Consider the following 13,681-nt stretch of genomic DNA (forward strand, 5'->3'; position numbering starts at 1 on the left):
TGCCTGCCGCCCTCACAGCGACCGGCAGGCCGCTCCCTCCACGGCTTACCGCCCCAGGGACGCGCTTGCTGCGCTGGTGCCTGGAGCTGCCCCTGGTCAAGATAGTTTCCCAGCTCCAGACAGACTGGTAATTTCCTCATACTCTGCTGCCTTCTGTGGCTCCCAGATAGATCTTGTTCCCTCACCTACTTCCCCAACAGCTCCCCAGTATTAAGCAGTTGCAGGTGAGCAGTTCCCATCAGTGTCTGTTTGGACAGAGAGAGGCTAGATTTTGGCCACAGATCAAAGCTTAACGGTAGCCCTTTCCTCAGCAGCTGGCCAAAGTATCAGTGAAGACTAGAGGAATCTTGAGGGGCAGGGAGATTATCACCATGAAAACATTAGGGAGAGGCACTGCCATCTGCCTGGTCCTATTAAAACTATAGGGGATTCTTTCTCCTTCTGACTTCTTGCCAAAAGCAGAAGGGGGGCTCCTGGCCTAAGAGATCCTTGCAAAGATGATCTGTGTAGCCAGAGGCAGAGCAACATCCCAGCTGGAGACACTGAGTGCAACCCTGAAGGTGGACCACCAAGAATGGATGCATTCTTGACCTCTCTGTTTTCTGGGTGATCTCATCCTCATTCCTAGCAAGATCAAGTCCCACTGCAGCAGCACAAGCAGGTCACTTTTCAAGGCCCCGATGAGGCTCAGAATAACCGATGTGCGGATACACACCCCGATTTAATTGTTGCAGCTCGCACCAGGGTTTCCATCTCCCATTCAGCTCAAAGCCCACAGCTTTCACCTCTGTGAGGTCCACCACGTTTGATTTCAGCCTGTGTCTTCACAAGCAATTCTCACACACAACCATGCCTAATGCTTGTAGACATTTACTTTCTTCTAGTAGCCTCCAAAGACACTAAGAGTGAGAAGAAACCCAAATCATGTTCTAGACCAGTGACTCTCTAACTGTGGACCACTGATGAACCACAGAGCCGCTGCTGGTGGTTTGGGCAGAGCTAGCTGATCACATGATGCTAGCTCAGCCTCTTTGGTTCCAGTTATATCACATGTTTTAAAAACATCTACAACTCCACCCCTTACTTTCCTAATGTCACTTTTCCACTAAGTGGTTGCTGTAGTTACCACATCAACGCTGTGCAGTCGCGAATAGGGTGGGCCATTGTCCTGGAACAGGAAGCCTGGCCCCATCACCACCACGGAGACAGCAGAATCTCCCTTCACAGCCCCAGGTGCTGACCATAAAGCAGGAGTGCCGTAGAAAGGCTTGCGCTGCCAACTGAGCTTTCCACTCTCCCTGCAGCTCCCCTCCTCTCTGTGAATTCCTCCTTCTCTAAATGCTAATTTTGCTTTTAAGTTGAAGGCAGCTCTGGAGTGGCCCCATCACCCCCTTATTAAGATTTAGTATCTGAACCAGAAGGTGTTTCCTTGTTGCAATAACGTGACCTTTAAATCTAGTCAGCAAGGTTAATACCGGAGCATTATTTGAGAATTCATCACTTGAGCTGGTGCGACTCAGACATGATCCCATTGCAGCATGCTCATTTAAGTACTGCTTCCAGGCCTACAATTTTTCACAAATGCATTTATTCCTAATGCTCATGAAAAGGACAGAGAAGAGAAAGAGTAAAGGGGGCGGGGAGGAGGGGGAAGAGAGAGAGGACAATACGCCATTGTGATTTATTGGAGAGGAGATTGTCTGCAATACTAGAGCACTCTTTCTTAATCAAAGCTTTATTAAATCCTGGTAATAAAAAGCTAAGTGTTTTTGGATGAGATAAAGGCAGAAAAGGGTAACGCGTTCACTTCAGGAACATTCAGGCCAGGAGTACATACAAGGGGACCCAAGCTAAAAGAGCCCTAACCCCCAAGGACCAGACACTGCCAGTGTTAGCTACTCCCTGCCAGAGCTTGGCTACACCAAGGCAATCTCTAAGTACCGGAGCTAGCTTTAAGATCTGCAAGGTTTCAAGCACAAGTGGAGACCTGAGATGCTAGCAGGGGAAGAATAAAGTAAAAGTGGTGTCATTATGACAGTCTGCAGAATTCTTCTAAGCCCTTCCCAAAAAATCAGAACAAGTGGCCACCCTGGTCATTTCACTTAAGGAGCTTGCACCCTTATGTCTAGGTTATGATTTCCCACCTGCATCATCATAGAGACACAGGGAGAAACATGGCAAGACATACAATAAATACTACATATTATCCCCTCCCATTTCTCAACACAGATTGCTTTGGTCTATTGCAGAGATCGGCAATCTTTGGCAGGCGGCCCGTCAGGGAAAGCCGCTGGCGGGCCAGGATGGTTTGTTTACCTGCAGCGTCTGCAGGTTCGGCCGATCATAGCTTCCACTGGCCGCGGTTCGCCGTTCCCGGCCAATGGGGGCTGCAGGAAGTGGCGCGGGCCAAGGGATGTGCTGGCTGCTGTTTCCCGCAGCCCCCATTGACCGCGGACAGCGAACCGTGGCCAGTGAGAGCTGCAATCGGCCGAACATGTGGATGCTGCAGATAAACAAACCATCCCAGTCCACCAGTGGCTTTCCCTGATGGGCCATGTGCCAAAGGTTGCCAATCCCTGGTCTATTGCATTTCAGAGGTGGGGAGGGGGGCACACTGAGTTGGAGAAGAATGTATCCATTCCTAATGGGACGTCTATCCAGGTGCACAGCACAGACAGGTATGTCAGTAAGAATATAAAGAGAAGGCGCTTACTTGATTTCAGCAAAGCTGCTAGAACCTCAATGGCAGCCCTGGGGGGAGAAAAACAATGGAGAAATAATGTCAATTTCTTCAATAATTTTTTTTAACCTTGGTCTTCCCAGTCTCTGGGTCAGATCCCCAGTTGGTATAAATTGGCAGGACATCACTCACATTGATGGAGCTAAACTTAGTAACAGCAGCTGAGGATCAGGCCCTCTGTGTTTGATTCAGTTATCCAACAAGACCAGCGTTAGCCCTCTAGCCTCAACATTATGTTGATCTGTACTGACCATTAAAAATAAACAAACACCCACATATCAAAAGAAATGAGACAAGTCTTCAGTCTCTGAACTGTTTCCCTTGAGCCCTCCGTCTGCAACACAGACTCAGAACAAATCCAGACCAGACACAGGGATATATTTCTGCCACCTGGGTCAGACGACACATGTACATCATAAGACGTGTCAGCTCCAGGGTTCTGGCCAAATTCCAACTCAAGCCATTTCATTTTGCCAAACTAAACATTCCCCTCTCTAGCGTCAATTTAAAAAGAAAAACAGCCTCTCCCTTTATCGTCATCAATCACTAGTATTACAGTAGCCACAGCTGAGATCAGGGCCCCATGGTAGGCACTGAAAAAAACATATTAAGAGACAACCCCTGCCCCAAAGTGTTTACAATCTAGATAGACAAGGTAGGTGGATATGAAGTGACTTGCACAAGGTCACACAGCTCAATCTGTGGCAGAGCTGGGACTAAAACTCAGGCATCCCACACCCCAGATGAGTGCCCTATCCACTAGACAACACTTCCTCTTTATTCTTTCCCTGCTAGAAATTGTGTAACTTTGCTGTAGCAGAACAGCTGCTGCATGTTACCCAGAGACAGCTGTATTTCAGAGAGAGAGCAATCCCACTCTGCTCAGGATTCTATAGGCAACAGATACAAAATTGTAACAAAATATACTTGTAAAACCAAGAACTTTGACAAAGGGCCTTTTACACTCTGACAGTGGCTGAGGGCTCTTGACACTGACCTTTATGCCTCACTAGGCGCCAGCAATGAAACTGCATGCTCAGATGTGTGTTCTTGCTCAGCTAAATAAATACAGGTGGAAAGGAGAGATGGAGTCAGACACTCCTGATTTTCCCCTTTAACTGTTTCCCTCTCCTTAAGAAAATGATGAAATACATATACATACAGTGCACTGCACAAAGGGCTAAATGTGCCGATGTAGTCAAACCAAGCTCCCTGCAACTGTCCCAAACCCACATGGGGAGTGCATGAAAACATCCATCCGACCTCTCATGTCCCCACATCACTGCCCTGTCTCTGACCTTCCGTCACTGCCGAAGCTCCCAGCTGCTAGCCTTTGACAGCTCGATAATTCAAAAGAAAGAACGGGTCATTTCACCTAAGAGTGTCACTGACAGGAGAGCAATCACGTGCTAGATTCACGATGCAGAGATGCCACAATGGACTAAACTTCTATCAGAGTTTACTCTCCACTGGGAAACCCAAATCCCACCCACTCCTTACCCTCCCCTGTCCTGATTGCTGTCTCTTCTTCCTAGCAATGACTTTGGCTTGCCTTCGCTAAAACATAACCTTACCAACATGCACTGGCTCCTCTTCACAGGGAAATACCATCTAGTGCATTCCACCAGCTCTTGCTGGGCTGACAGTGCTTTAGGAGAAGGGAGAAAGCGAATAGCTAGGGAGTCTCATAAGGGTTCAAAACCAGATGCACTTTAGTGCCCAGGTGAGCTATGTGAGGAGGTTGAACAATTCACTGACCCAGAAGGCTGCCAAATCAAAGCAGGTCATTGGGTCTGGATTTAAACAGGAGCTGGATCAATTTGTGCCCACTCTGAAAGCCACGCTAAGGACAATCAAATGCTTCAGTGTGTCACTCATTTCATAGTGCAATGACATGGCTGGTGGGTATATGCACTTCTGCTCTCAAATGGATGGAGTCAGAGCAACTTCGCTGTGTGGCATAGGCCCCGTACAGCTAGCAGCAGAAGAGATTCTCCTATATCAGCCTGTGCTTTTGGAGCAGGAGGACTAGAGTTCCAGCCCCACTGTTGCTGCGAAGCTCTGAATGCCGACTGCACGTCGGAGAACTACATCTATAAGGCCCTTCATGCCCACAGATTCATTACAATATAATCTCTTTATAAACAAATCCCCAAATAAATCATATTAACTTCTGCACTGAGCCAGTTATCATCCTGCAGCAGGAAATAAATATTTTATTTTCACCAAACTACTACTTATTGTGTGTCCACTCAACAGCTGAGAAGATGAAAGCTTCCAGAGCTGACTTCTGCCAGCACCTGTTCCAGGCCAACCTCCCTCACAAACCTACCTCTCTCAGAATTAATCTGTCAGACACACAAACAGCAAACAGGGCAAAAAAAGCCAATGTGGCAGCATTTCAGCAACTAAGGTCTCATCAACTAAAAAGCAAGAAAGTCATCATCATTAGAGTGAGAGGGATAGTTCAGTGGTTTGAGCATTGGCCTACTAAACCCAGGGTTGTGAGTTCAAACTTTAAGGGGGCCCACTTTAGGGATCTGGGGCAAAATCAGTACTTGGTCTTGCTAGTGAAGGCAGGGGGCTGGACTTGATGACCAAGGTCCCTTCCAGTTCTAGGAGATAGGATATCTCCATTAATTTATTTTTTATTTATTTTATTTCTGCAGGAATTAGACAACAGCCGGTCAGCTGATGGAAGGTGTTCAGTGAGACATGCAACCATTCAGTGTGTTAGACTGCTGCCTGCTGGAATGGGCTATACTGCACACACCGACTACCTAGCCTTTCCCCCAGATTTTCAATTAGGGACTAGGAAAACAACTTCCAAGCAAATCTCAACCCAGCTCAAACAATCATCCAGAACTCAGATCCAAATATGAGTCATTAATGGGGTTTGACATTACGTGTATACATGTATTGTGCACTGGCCTCTGCATTTCCTGGGTGATTCCTGAACCAGACACCAAAGCCCCAAATATCATGAGAAAGGCTGTGCCCACTGTGTTTCTGGCTCCATCCGGCGGATCCAAGAGGTTGGGGTAGTTCCAATAGGCATTGGATGCACTTACGCACTTTTGGGGGCTTATCTAAAATCTCAAACATTCAAAAGGAACCTCCACAGACCTATGCCACTGCCATGTCAGAGGGGGACCAGCTAAAGGGGGGCACGTGACTGCCCCACATGACCCTCCACGCTCCTTTTAGCTAAGATGCTTGTATGGCTGCCATCACAGTAGCATCCGGTTCCTCACAATATTTTATGCATTTATCCTCCCAATACCCTTACGGGGCAGGGCAGTTCTACTTTCCCTGTTTTATACATAGGCAACTGAGGTGTAGAGCAGTGGTTCTCAAACTAGGGCTGCCGCTTGTTCAGGGAAAGCCCCTGGCAGGCTGGGCCGGTTTGTTTACCTGCCGCGTCTGCAGGTTTGGCCAATCGCGGCTCCCACTGGCCGTGGTTCACCGCTCTAGGCCAATGGGGGCTATGGGAAGTGGCGGCCAGTACGTCCCTCGGCCCACGCCACTTCCTGCAGCTCCCATTGGCCTGGAGCGGCAAACCGCGGCCAGTGGGAGCTGCGATCGGCCAAACCTGTGGATGCAGCAGGTAAACAAACCGACCCGGCCTGCCAGGGGCTTTCCCTGAACAAGCGGCAGCCCTAGTTTGAGAACCACTGGTGTAAAGAAACTAAGTGACTTACCCAAAGTCACAGAGGAAGTCTGTGGCAGAGCAGGGATTTGAACCTGGGTCTCCTGAGTTCCAGGCTGGCACCCTAAGCAGGCCCAAATTCAGCTGGTACCTGGAGGTGTGTGACTGTAATTATACGTGAGTAGAATGAAACGTCCCAATTTCCATTCTGAAAATACCACAATCTATCAAAAGGATTTTAGAAAATGAAATATATAGTCTGTTGTGTGTCGTATAGCGTGTACTTTAAAGCTATTCCATATAGGATCACACATTTTAAATTTAGGTACAACACAAGCAAAGTGAAGAAAAGACATTTGGAAAATAAAGATATTGGGCCAGATCCTCAGCTGGTGTTATTCGTCTCAGATAAATTGAAGTCAATGGAGCTACATTGATTTATGCTAGTGGAGGATCAAGTGCAGTATTTCCCATGAGGCTGTAAACCAGTAAAAGAGACAGAGTGTCTTTGAGCTGATGGCTGGTGAAGCCTCCCCAGAATATAATCAATATCTGGGGCTCTGAACAAATTCAAACACCCAAAACATTCTAAGGGGAAAGAAAGAAACACAACCTAAAGTTGTATAGGGGAGGGAGGGAAGGACATTCAGTGAGGGAGAGGGCAAGCTGACTGACGCACTGAGAGAACTTTAGCAAGCAAGACAACCAGTGTTGGTACCGCACGGTCACCTAGTAACACCATATGGTAACCCAACAGCCCCTTTTCTGGCATCAGAAGAAATAATGAGATGAAAAACCTGGGACAAGGGAAATGAAGGGATAATGAAAAATAAACGGTGCATGAGCGAGAGAACAAAAAAGACAGAAACAGGAGGGAAAGGCTGCAAAGCTCAAGAAAGATGAAGCCGTGAGCATATGCTTCACCAGAGAACTTGATAGCGTGCCCAGTGCAAAACTTTACATTTGTCTCAGGAAAGAACAGATTTAAAAAAAAAAAAAAAAAAGCCTTACACAGACCTGTCCAGATGTTGTTGACTGATTCTCTGCTCTTTGCGGTAATAAATCACTAAGATCATACACTGGAATTTAAAAAACAACCCTCCCAAAGGGGGCTCATTTATACCTTTCAGTAAAAAAATGTATAAAGAAAGTTGCCCTATCTTAAAAGGCATCATAATAAATGCTGCACTGTAATCAGAAAACATAAAAAAAGAAATCCCCTCAATGGCTTCAGAGACAGCCACTCTGAAGAATAAAGGGCTTTGAAGTGCTTCCAAATCAGCAGGTTTGATAACAGGGCATGAGCACAACTAAAACATATAGACAAATGCTTCTTGCAAATTCAGGGTGTAGGAACCATAAACAACAACCAAGAAAAATTCCACTGTTCTCTACGCCAAATAAAAATTGGATTATCCAGCACAACTGGACACCCCAGAAGATGAATAATAAGAAAAGAAGTCTTATTTCTAGGTCACCCGTGTAGATCCAGGCCACCACGTCGGCATTGGCTGGAAGTTGTTGCAAAGATGCAGCCTGGTCTAGGGGAAGGAGCAAAGTACCGGGAGCTTGAATTGCCTGCATCCATCACTAACTGACCGTGTGACTTTGGGCAAGCTGTTGATTAATTCTGTGCCTCAGTCCCTCTATCTTTAAAGTAGAGATAATTCATCTGCGCTTCATACCAGTGTCATAGGTACAGGGGAAAATGAAACAAACCCCTTTTAGTGCCTCTTGAGCACAACCTTGACTACCTGCACCTCACTCTGGGTGGAACCACATGGTCCACCCTCTCTTAAACTGACTTTCTGGGCCGCAGCTCTCTAGTTCAGTGGTCTCCAAGTGGGGTGCGCCGCTTTTTTTTTTTTTTTTCTTTCCTTAGCAGTTTGGCCGGGAGCAGGGGGTGCGTGCTCCAAATTTTTTTTACTGATGGGGTGCGTGATCAAAAAAGTTTGGAGACCACTGCTCTAGTTCACCAACTGTGTTAATGCCACAGGCCCAGCTCGGTTTGGCATCTTTAAGGACTTTCACTCTGGCAACCTGTGACCAGCGTAGGGTTGCCAACTTTGGTTGGACGAATTCCTGGAGATACCATCACATGACATAATCTTTACTTAAAGATTCATCTTTCAGTCCTGGAGGGCTGGCAACCCTAGACCAGTGAGGTGGTTAAAAGGACACAACAACAGCTTCTTCAAAACAAAGCGTTATGTATTCATGTGTGGGAAGCACACAGAGTGAAGGGTAAAAAAAAAAACATAATAAAGGTCTAATGCATCTTTCCCTCTACCCAATCCTTAAATTTTCCTTGCAAGCTTTGGTACGTTTCAGTTACCTCCATCTCTGGGTTGCGAGAAGCAGAGTCCTCTGCGGCTGTTTCTGCCTCTCTCTGTCTCCTTGCCAGTCCGTCAGCTTTTGCTTTTGCTGACAGTCTGACCTGTCTCTCAACTTCCACCCTTTTTTAGGCCCGGGGTTCCTCTAATGTTTGATATCCTCCTTTTGATCCTAGCTTAAGCCTTGATAAGAAACCATTCTGAGCCTGAGTGAAGCCAGGTAGGGTATTCCCGGATAAACAGCTTCCCCGTTGTTTTCTCAAGGACTCTTATCTGTGTCATTGTTTTATCATTCCTGTTTGGCTCCCTTAATATCCCCTTTTGATCTAACTCCATAGCAAGTAACCCATCATAACCAAACACAGAAGGATTAACTGATGTTTGTACAGCACTTTGAAAATAAAAAGTGAAACTATGTGAAGGCTATTTGATAGCTTGGAAGAAATGAGTTGAAAGGTCATAGTCCAGTTCTACTGGGTAGGTATCCACATCTCAGAACCACTTTACAACTGGCCTGAGACAGCAGGGAGGCCAAAGATTGGATAGGCAGGGAACTACCCAAGAGATCTCTGCAAATCCAACTCCTACAGCTTTAATCACCCACTTGACCACCTCTCCCAGGGACATCTTTGCGCTTTTTCCATGCTTACACATGGGACACCCACCTCAAACTAGTGCATAAAGCCTCTACTCTTTGGTTGGTCAAATGCCTCTTCCAGACTCCCTTCTGCCATGATGCCTAGAGAAGACTGCACACTGACAATGGCTAAGTAGAGCGCTAACGGGGATTCCTAGGATTTATTGAAGGAAAATAAAGGTGATTGAGAACCATGAAGTTCTGCACATAGCTAGCATACGGCATAATCTTATCATAGCGCCCCCCCCCCCCACCTGTTCTCTCCCCCTCTATTCCTATTGCTCATGACACTCACTTGTTGCATCTTGTCTTTGTGTAGATTGCAAGCTCTTTGGGTAGGGACCGGCCTTGTCATGTGTGTCTATACAGTGCTTAGCACAATGAGGGTCCTGATCGGGCCCTTTGGGTGCTGCCACAAATAATTTTCTGACTCGAAGCACATTTCCCAGAGCAGCGAAGGGAATAAACTACACTCAGGCTATACATATTGTCAGGCTGTATTTTATCTTCAACCCTAGGGACTCATGCTTCACTCCCGGGGTTTATATAGTCAGCAGAGCATCCTGCTAAAAATACAGTTTCACAATTGACAGCTAAGGGTCATTTAGATACATGGCGCTTAGCTACAAGGGTCACTTAGACACCATGGCGACAGGTGCTTTGTACAAGAGGTAGATCTCATCTGAGATAAATGCCTTGAATAATCATTTCCTTGGTGGCCCAACAATACTGAGCATAAATGTGCAGGCACTTGCATAGAGATTTGGTTTAAAGATTTAAATACAGTGATTTATGGATCCTGAAAATGTGGTTGAGCAAGGCCACAGCTGCTGTTGGCATTTTCATGCCAATGCTAGTCCAAGACTGACACATAAACACCCATCATCATGATCTCTTTAATTCCAGCCTGCTTACAGTTTGCAATAACCCCCTCGACATCAACAGGTGGCGCTCCAGCTGTTCTGCACAGATGTGGGTTTGGTGGAATGCTGAAGGATAGCAAAGATGCCCTGAACATTAATTTCTCTTCCCACTCTACCCGCAAGTTCTTTGCTAATGTTTGCTTCAGTTCCAGCTACCAGGATTTTTTTTTAAGGGAGCCCTATATTTCATCCAAAAAAATCACATCTTTTCTGTGACGCTAGCCATTCTGCTGGATGTAATTAACGAGCAAGAGATCCCACATACAAATAAGTGATACAGAAATTAAGCCTATTTAAAGAATAATATTTCTCTGCAGCTTTATGGGTTTTAACAATCAGAGAGAAAAGGATGAAGACAGAAGATAGATGGAGGCCAAGTCACTGCTACCAGCACAGAGCACCCATTACTGCCGAAAATATACTGGGCCCCTGCTCTTTAAATGCCTTCAGCGGACATCAAGCCCAATTCTTCTCTCACTTACACCATGGTGAATTAAAGTCACTAAGTGTTTTCTAAAAGATATTCCCTGGCTCAAGCAGTAGTTATGGGAGTGATGCAGATGTCACTAAGAGAGGATCTCTGTCCTGTGCGATGCAGGAGGTCGGACTAGATGATCATAACAGTTCCTTACGGCCATAAACCTATGAACTACACCCGTGTAAAACCAATGCCAGAGAAGAATGAGAGCCAGAAAGCAGGGATTAAACTGATGCTCATTCTCTCTCATCCCCCATTCCTCCCAATACAAATCCTGCCTCTCACCCACCCCTCACTGGGGCATTGCCAAAAACAATCACTGGGCTTTACAAAGGGCTGCTGCAAAGAGTCCCAGCTCAAGCATCTCTCTCTGTCTCTTTCATATCCCCATAATCCGACTACACCTGTATGTGTGGTACAAAGCATGAGGGAATCAGGTGGTCTCTGAGCCATCCAGCCCCTTAGCCCCCAGGATACATCTCTCATCAGAGAAGGGGCTGATTTTACTCATTGCCAAGGACATACATTTTAATTCCTGTTCAAACAAAGCACTAGTGGCTCTTTTTCAGGGCAGCGCAGAGGTAGCACCACCTCCGAAGGCTGAAATCACATCCCAGAAAGATATTTTCCATTCTTATCAACTCCCTCTCCGGGGTCAGGTGTCACCAGTATGGCTGAGGCAGGCTGTGACAGCTTGTCACTCACATCAAGATGAAAGGGCTGGAAGGATCACAATCAAATAGAATTCTTAACAGATTAATTACCCACAGCGGCTTCAGTATGACCGTATGAGAACCCAATTTCCCCACCCAAACAGCATGCATGGAGAGGCTGAGAGAGAGAGGCATTGATGTTATCCCTGATAGACCTATAAAGGCGGGGAATAGGAATGCTCTTCTTAGGTTGGTGTGTTAACATATTATCATAGAACCATATGCAAACAAAGCCAGTGCAGCATGTTGGCATAATGTGGGCTCAAATCATCCAATATGTAATTAAAATGTGTCAATCAAGGGGGTTCAATCTGTCTCTTTCCCTCTGGAGACCCGCCTTTCAATCCCATTTCAGTCACCACTGGAAATGAGTCTGGTGGTCTCTCAGCCAAGTCCTTAGTTGATACTTATTCACATCACATCAGATTACTAGGACCGGCAGCCTATGCTCAAGAGGACCCCCCGCCCCGGACTGGCAGACACATCAAAAAGGTTGTGTTGCACATCAAGACCGAGGTGAATCAGCGAAGTGATATGGGGGAAGAGATCCAGCCCCACTAGTGCATTATGCCTACTTCTAGCCAGTTCTCGGACTCACACTTTTATGAGGACTCAGCCCACTCAAAGCAATACAAGAAAAGCAGACAATTCATTTACCAAGTAAAACTGGTATATTGTGTCACTGACTCAGCTGAAGAGCGTGGCTGTGGCCTGGTCTACACTGGTGGTGGAGGGGGGCGGGGTTGATCTACGTTACTCAACTTCAGCTACATGAATAATGTAGCTGAAGTCGACGTACTTAGACCTACTTACCACGGTGTCTTCACTGCAGTAAGTCGACGGCTGATGCTCTCCCGTCAACTCCGCCTGCGCCTCTCGCCCTGGTGGAGTACCGGAGTCGACGGGAGAGCGCTCGGTGGTCGATTGATCACGTCTAAACTAGATGCGATAAATCGACCCCCGCTGGATTGATCACTGCCCATCGATCCAGCGGGTAATGTAGACAAGCCCTTAGAGAGCTATGCCAAATCCCTGTAACCACAGGTTCAGATCTTGACAGAGACGGACTCAGCCTTCTGAGGAGGATAAATTGATTCCCTGGCACTTTGCAACATGGGAGCCTTTCAGACTTACCCTTAAAAGACAAAGTGATCTCTGAGGATACCTAGAGCCTGGCACTTAAAACCAGCCACCCAAACTGCACTCACAAAGTTTTGCCCACAAGTAATTGCAAATGCATAGTTTTGGGGGTGCAGTTAATTGTTGACAAAATGATAGCAACTAGATGTCCAGCTATATCTAGCTGTGCCAGCAAGCCAGGTAATAGGGCTTCTAAATGTCATTATTTATGCCATGTTGTTGTAGGCATGTAGGTCACAGGATATTAGAGAGACAAGGTGGGTGAGGCAACATCTTTTATTGGACCAACTGCTGTTGGTGAGAGAGACAAGCTTTTGAGCTTACACAGAGCTCTTCTTCAGGTCTGGGAAACGTACTCAGAGTGTCACAGCTAAATACAAGGTGGAACAGATTGTTTAGCATAACTAGTTAATACATATTTCAACGGACCATTCAAAGTGAAGTGGTCCATTAACGCCACTCCAGTAATAGGGGGGAAGGAAGGGAGGGAGGGGGGGAAAGCAGCGGGGGAAGGGAAGTTAATGGGTTACAGATTGTTGTAAGAAGCCATAAATCCAGTGTCTCTGTTCAGTCCATGATTTTTAGTGTCTAGCAAAGTAATGAATTTAAGCTCCCAGGCATTAATGCCCCAATAACAACTAAATGGGTGAAACTAGACAATGATTACACTCTCGAATGAACTCACACAGGAAAATGATGAAAGACAAAAACACCACATCACCTGTGGGTGAACACTTTTCACAAAGTGATCGCTCCATATCTGACCTATCAGTCCTCATCTGCAAACGAAACCTGAACAGCGCTTTCAAAAGATGAGTTTGGGAGCGTAAATTCATAACTTTTCTAGACACCAAAAGTCAGGGACTGAGTAGAGACACTGTTTTATTAAGCCATAAATCCCATCTATAAGCCACGAACAACCCCCTCCAACTGCCTCCCCCCACCCATGACAGGAGGGGTATTACTTTACCTTGGATGATCCCTTGAAATGTGTGTTAACTACTTATGCTAAACCAGGGGTCGGCAACGTTCGGCACGCGGCTCGCCAGGGTAAGCACCCTGGCGGGC

At 46.4% G+C, this 13,681-nt stretch overlaps 1 protein-coding gene across 2 annotated transcripts in view; it reads right to left on the reverse strand.

Moving 5' to 3' along the window:
- AGBL1 (ATP/GTP binding protein like 1) overlaps nt 1-13,681 on the reverse strand; it is a 391,687-nt gene that overhangs the window by 317,285 nt on the left and 60,721 nt on the right. For both annotated transcript variants that reach the window (XM_026648344.2, XM_026648345.2), the window contains one exon: nt 2,714-2,751. In XM_026648344.2, the coding sequence (XP_026504129.1) occupies nt 2,714-2,751 (38 nt within the window). The remainder of the gene's footprint in view (nt 1-2,713; nt 2,752-13,681) is intronic.

The sequence above is a fragment of the Terrapene carolina genome, unplaced genomic scaffold (genome assembly GCF_002925995.2).
Source record: "Terrapene carolina triunguis isolate 2854851 unplaced genomic scaffold, T_m_triunguis-2.0 Scaffold67, whole genome shotgun sequence".
Taxonomy (NCBI): Eukaryota; Metazoa; Chordata; order Testudines; family Emydidae; genus Terrapene; species Terrapene triunguis.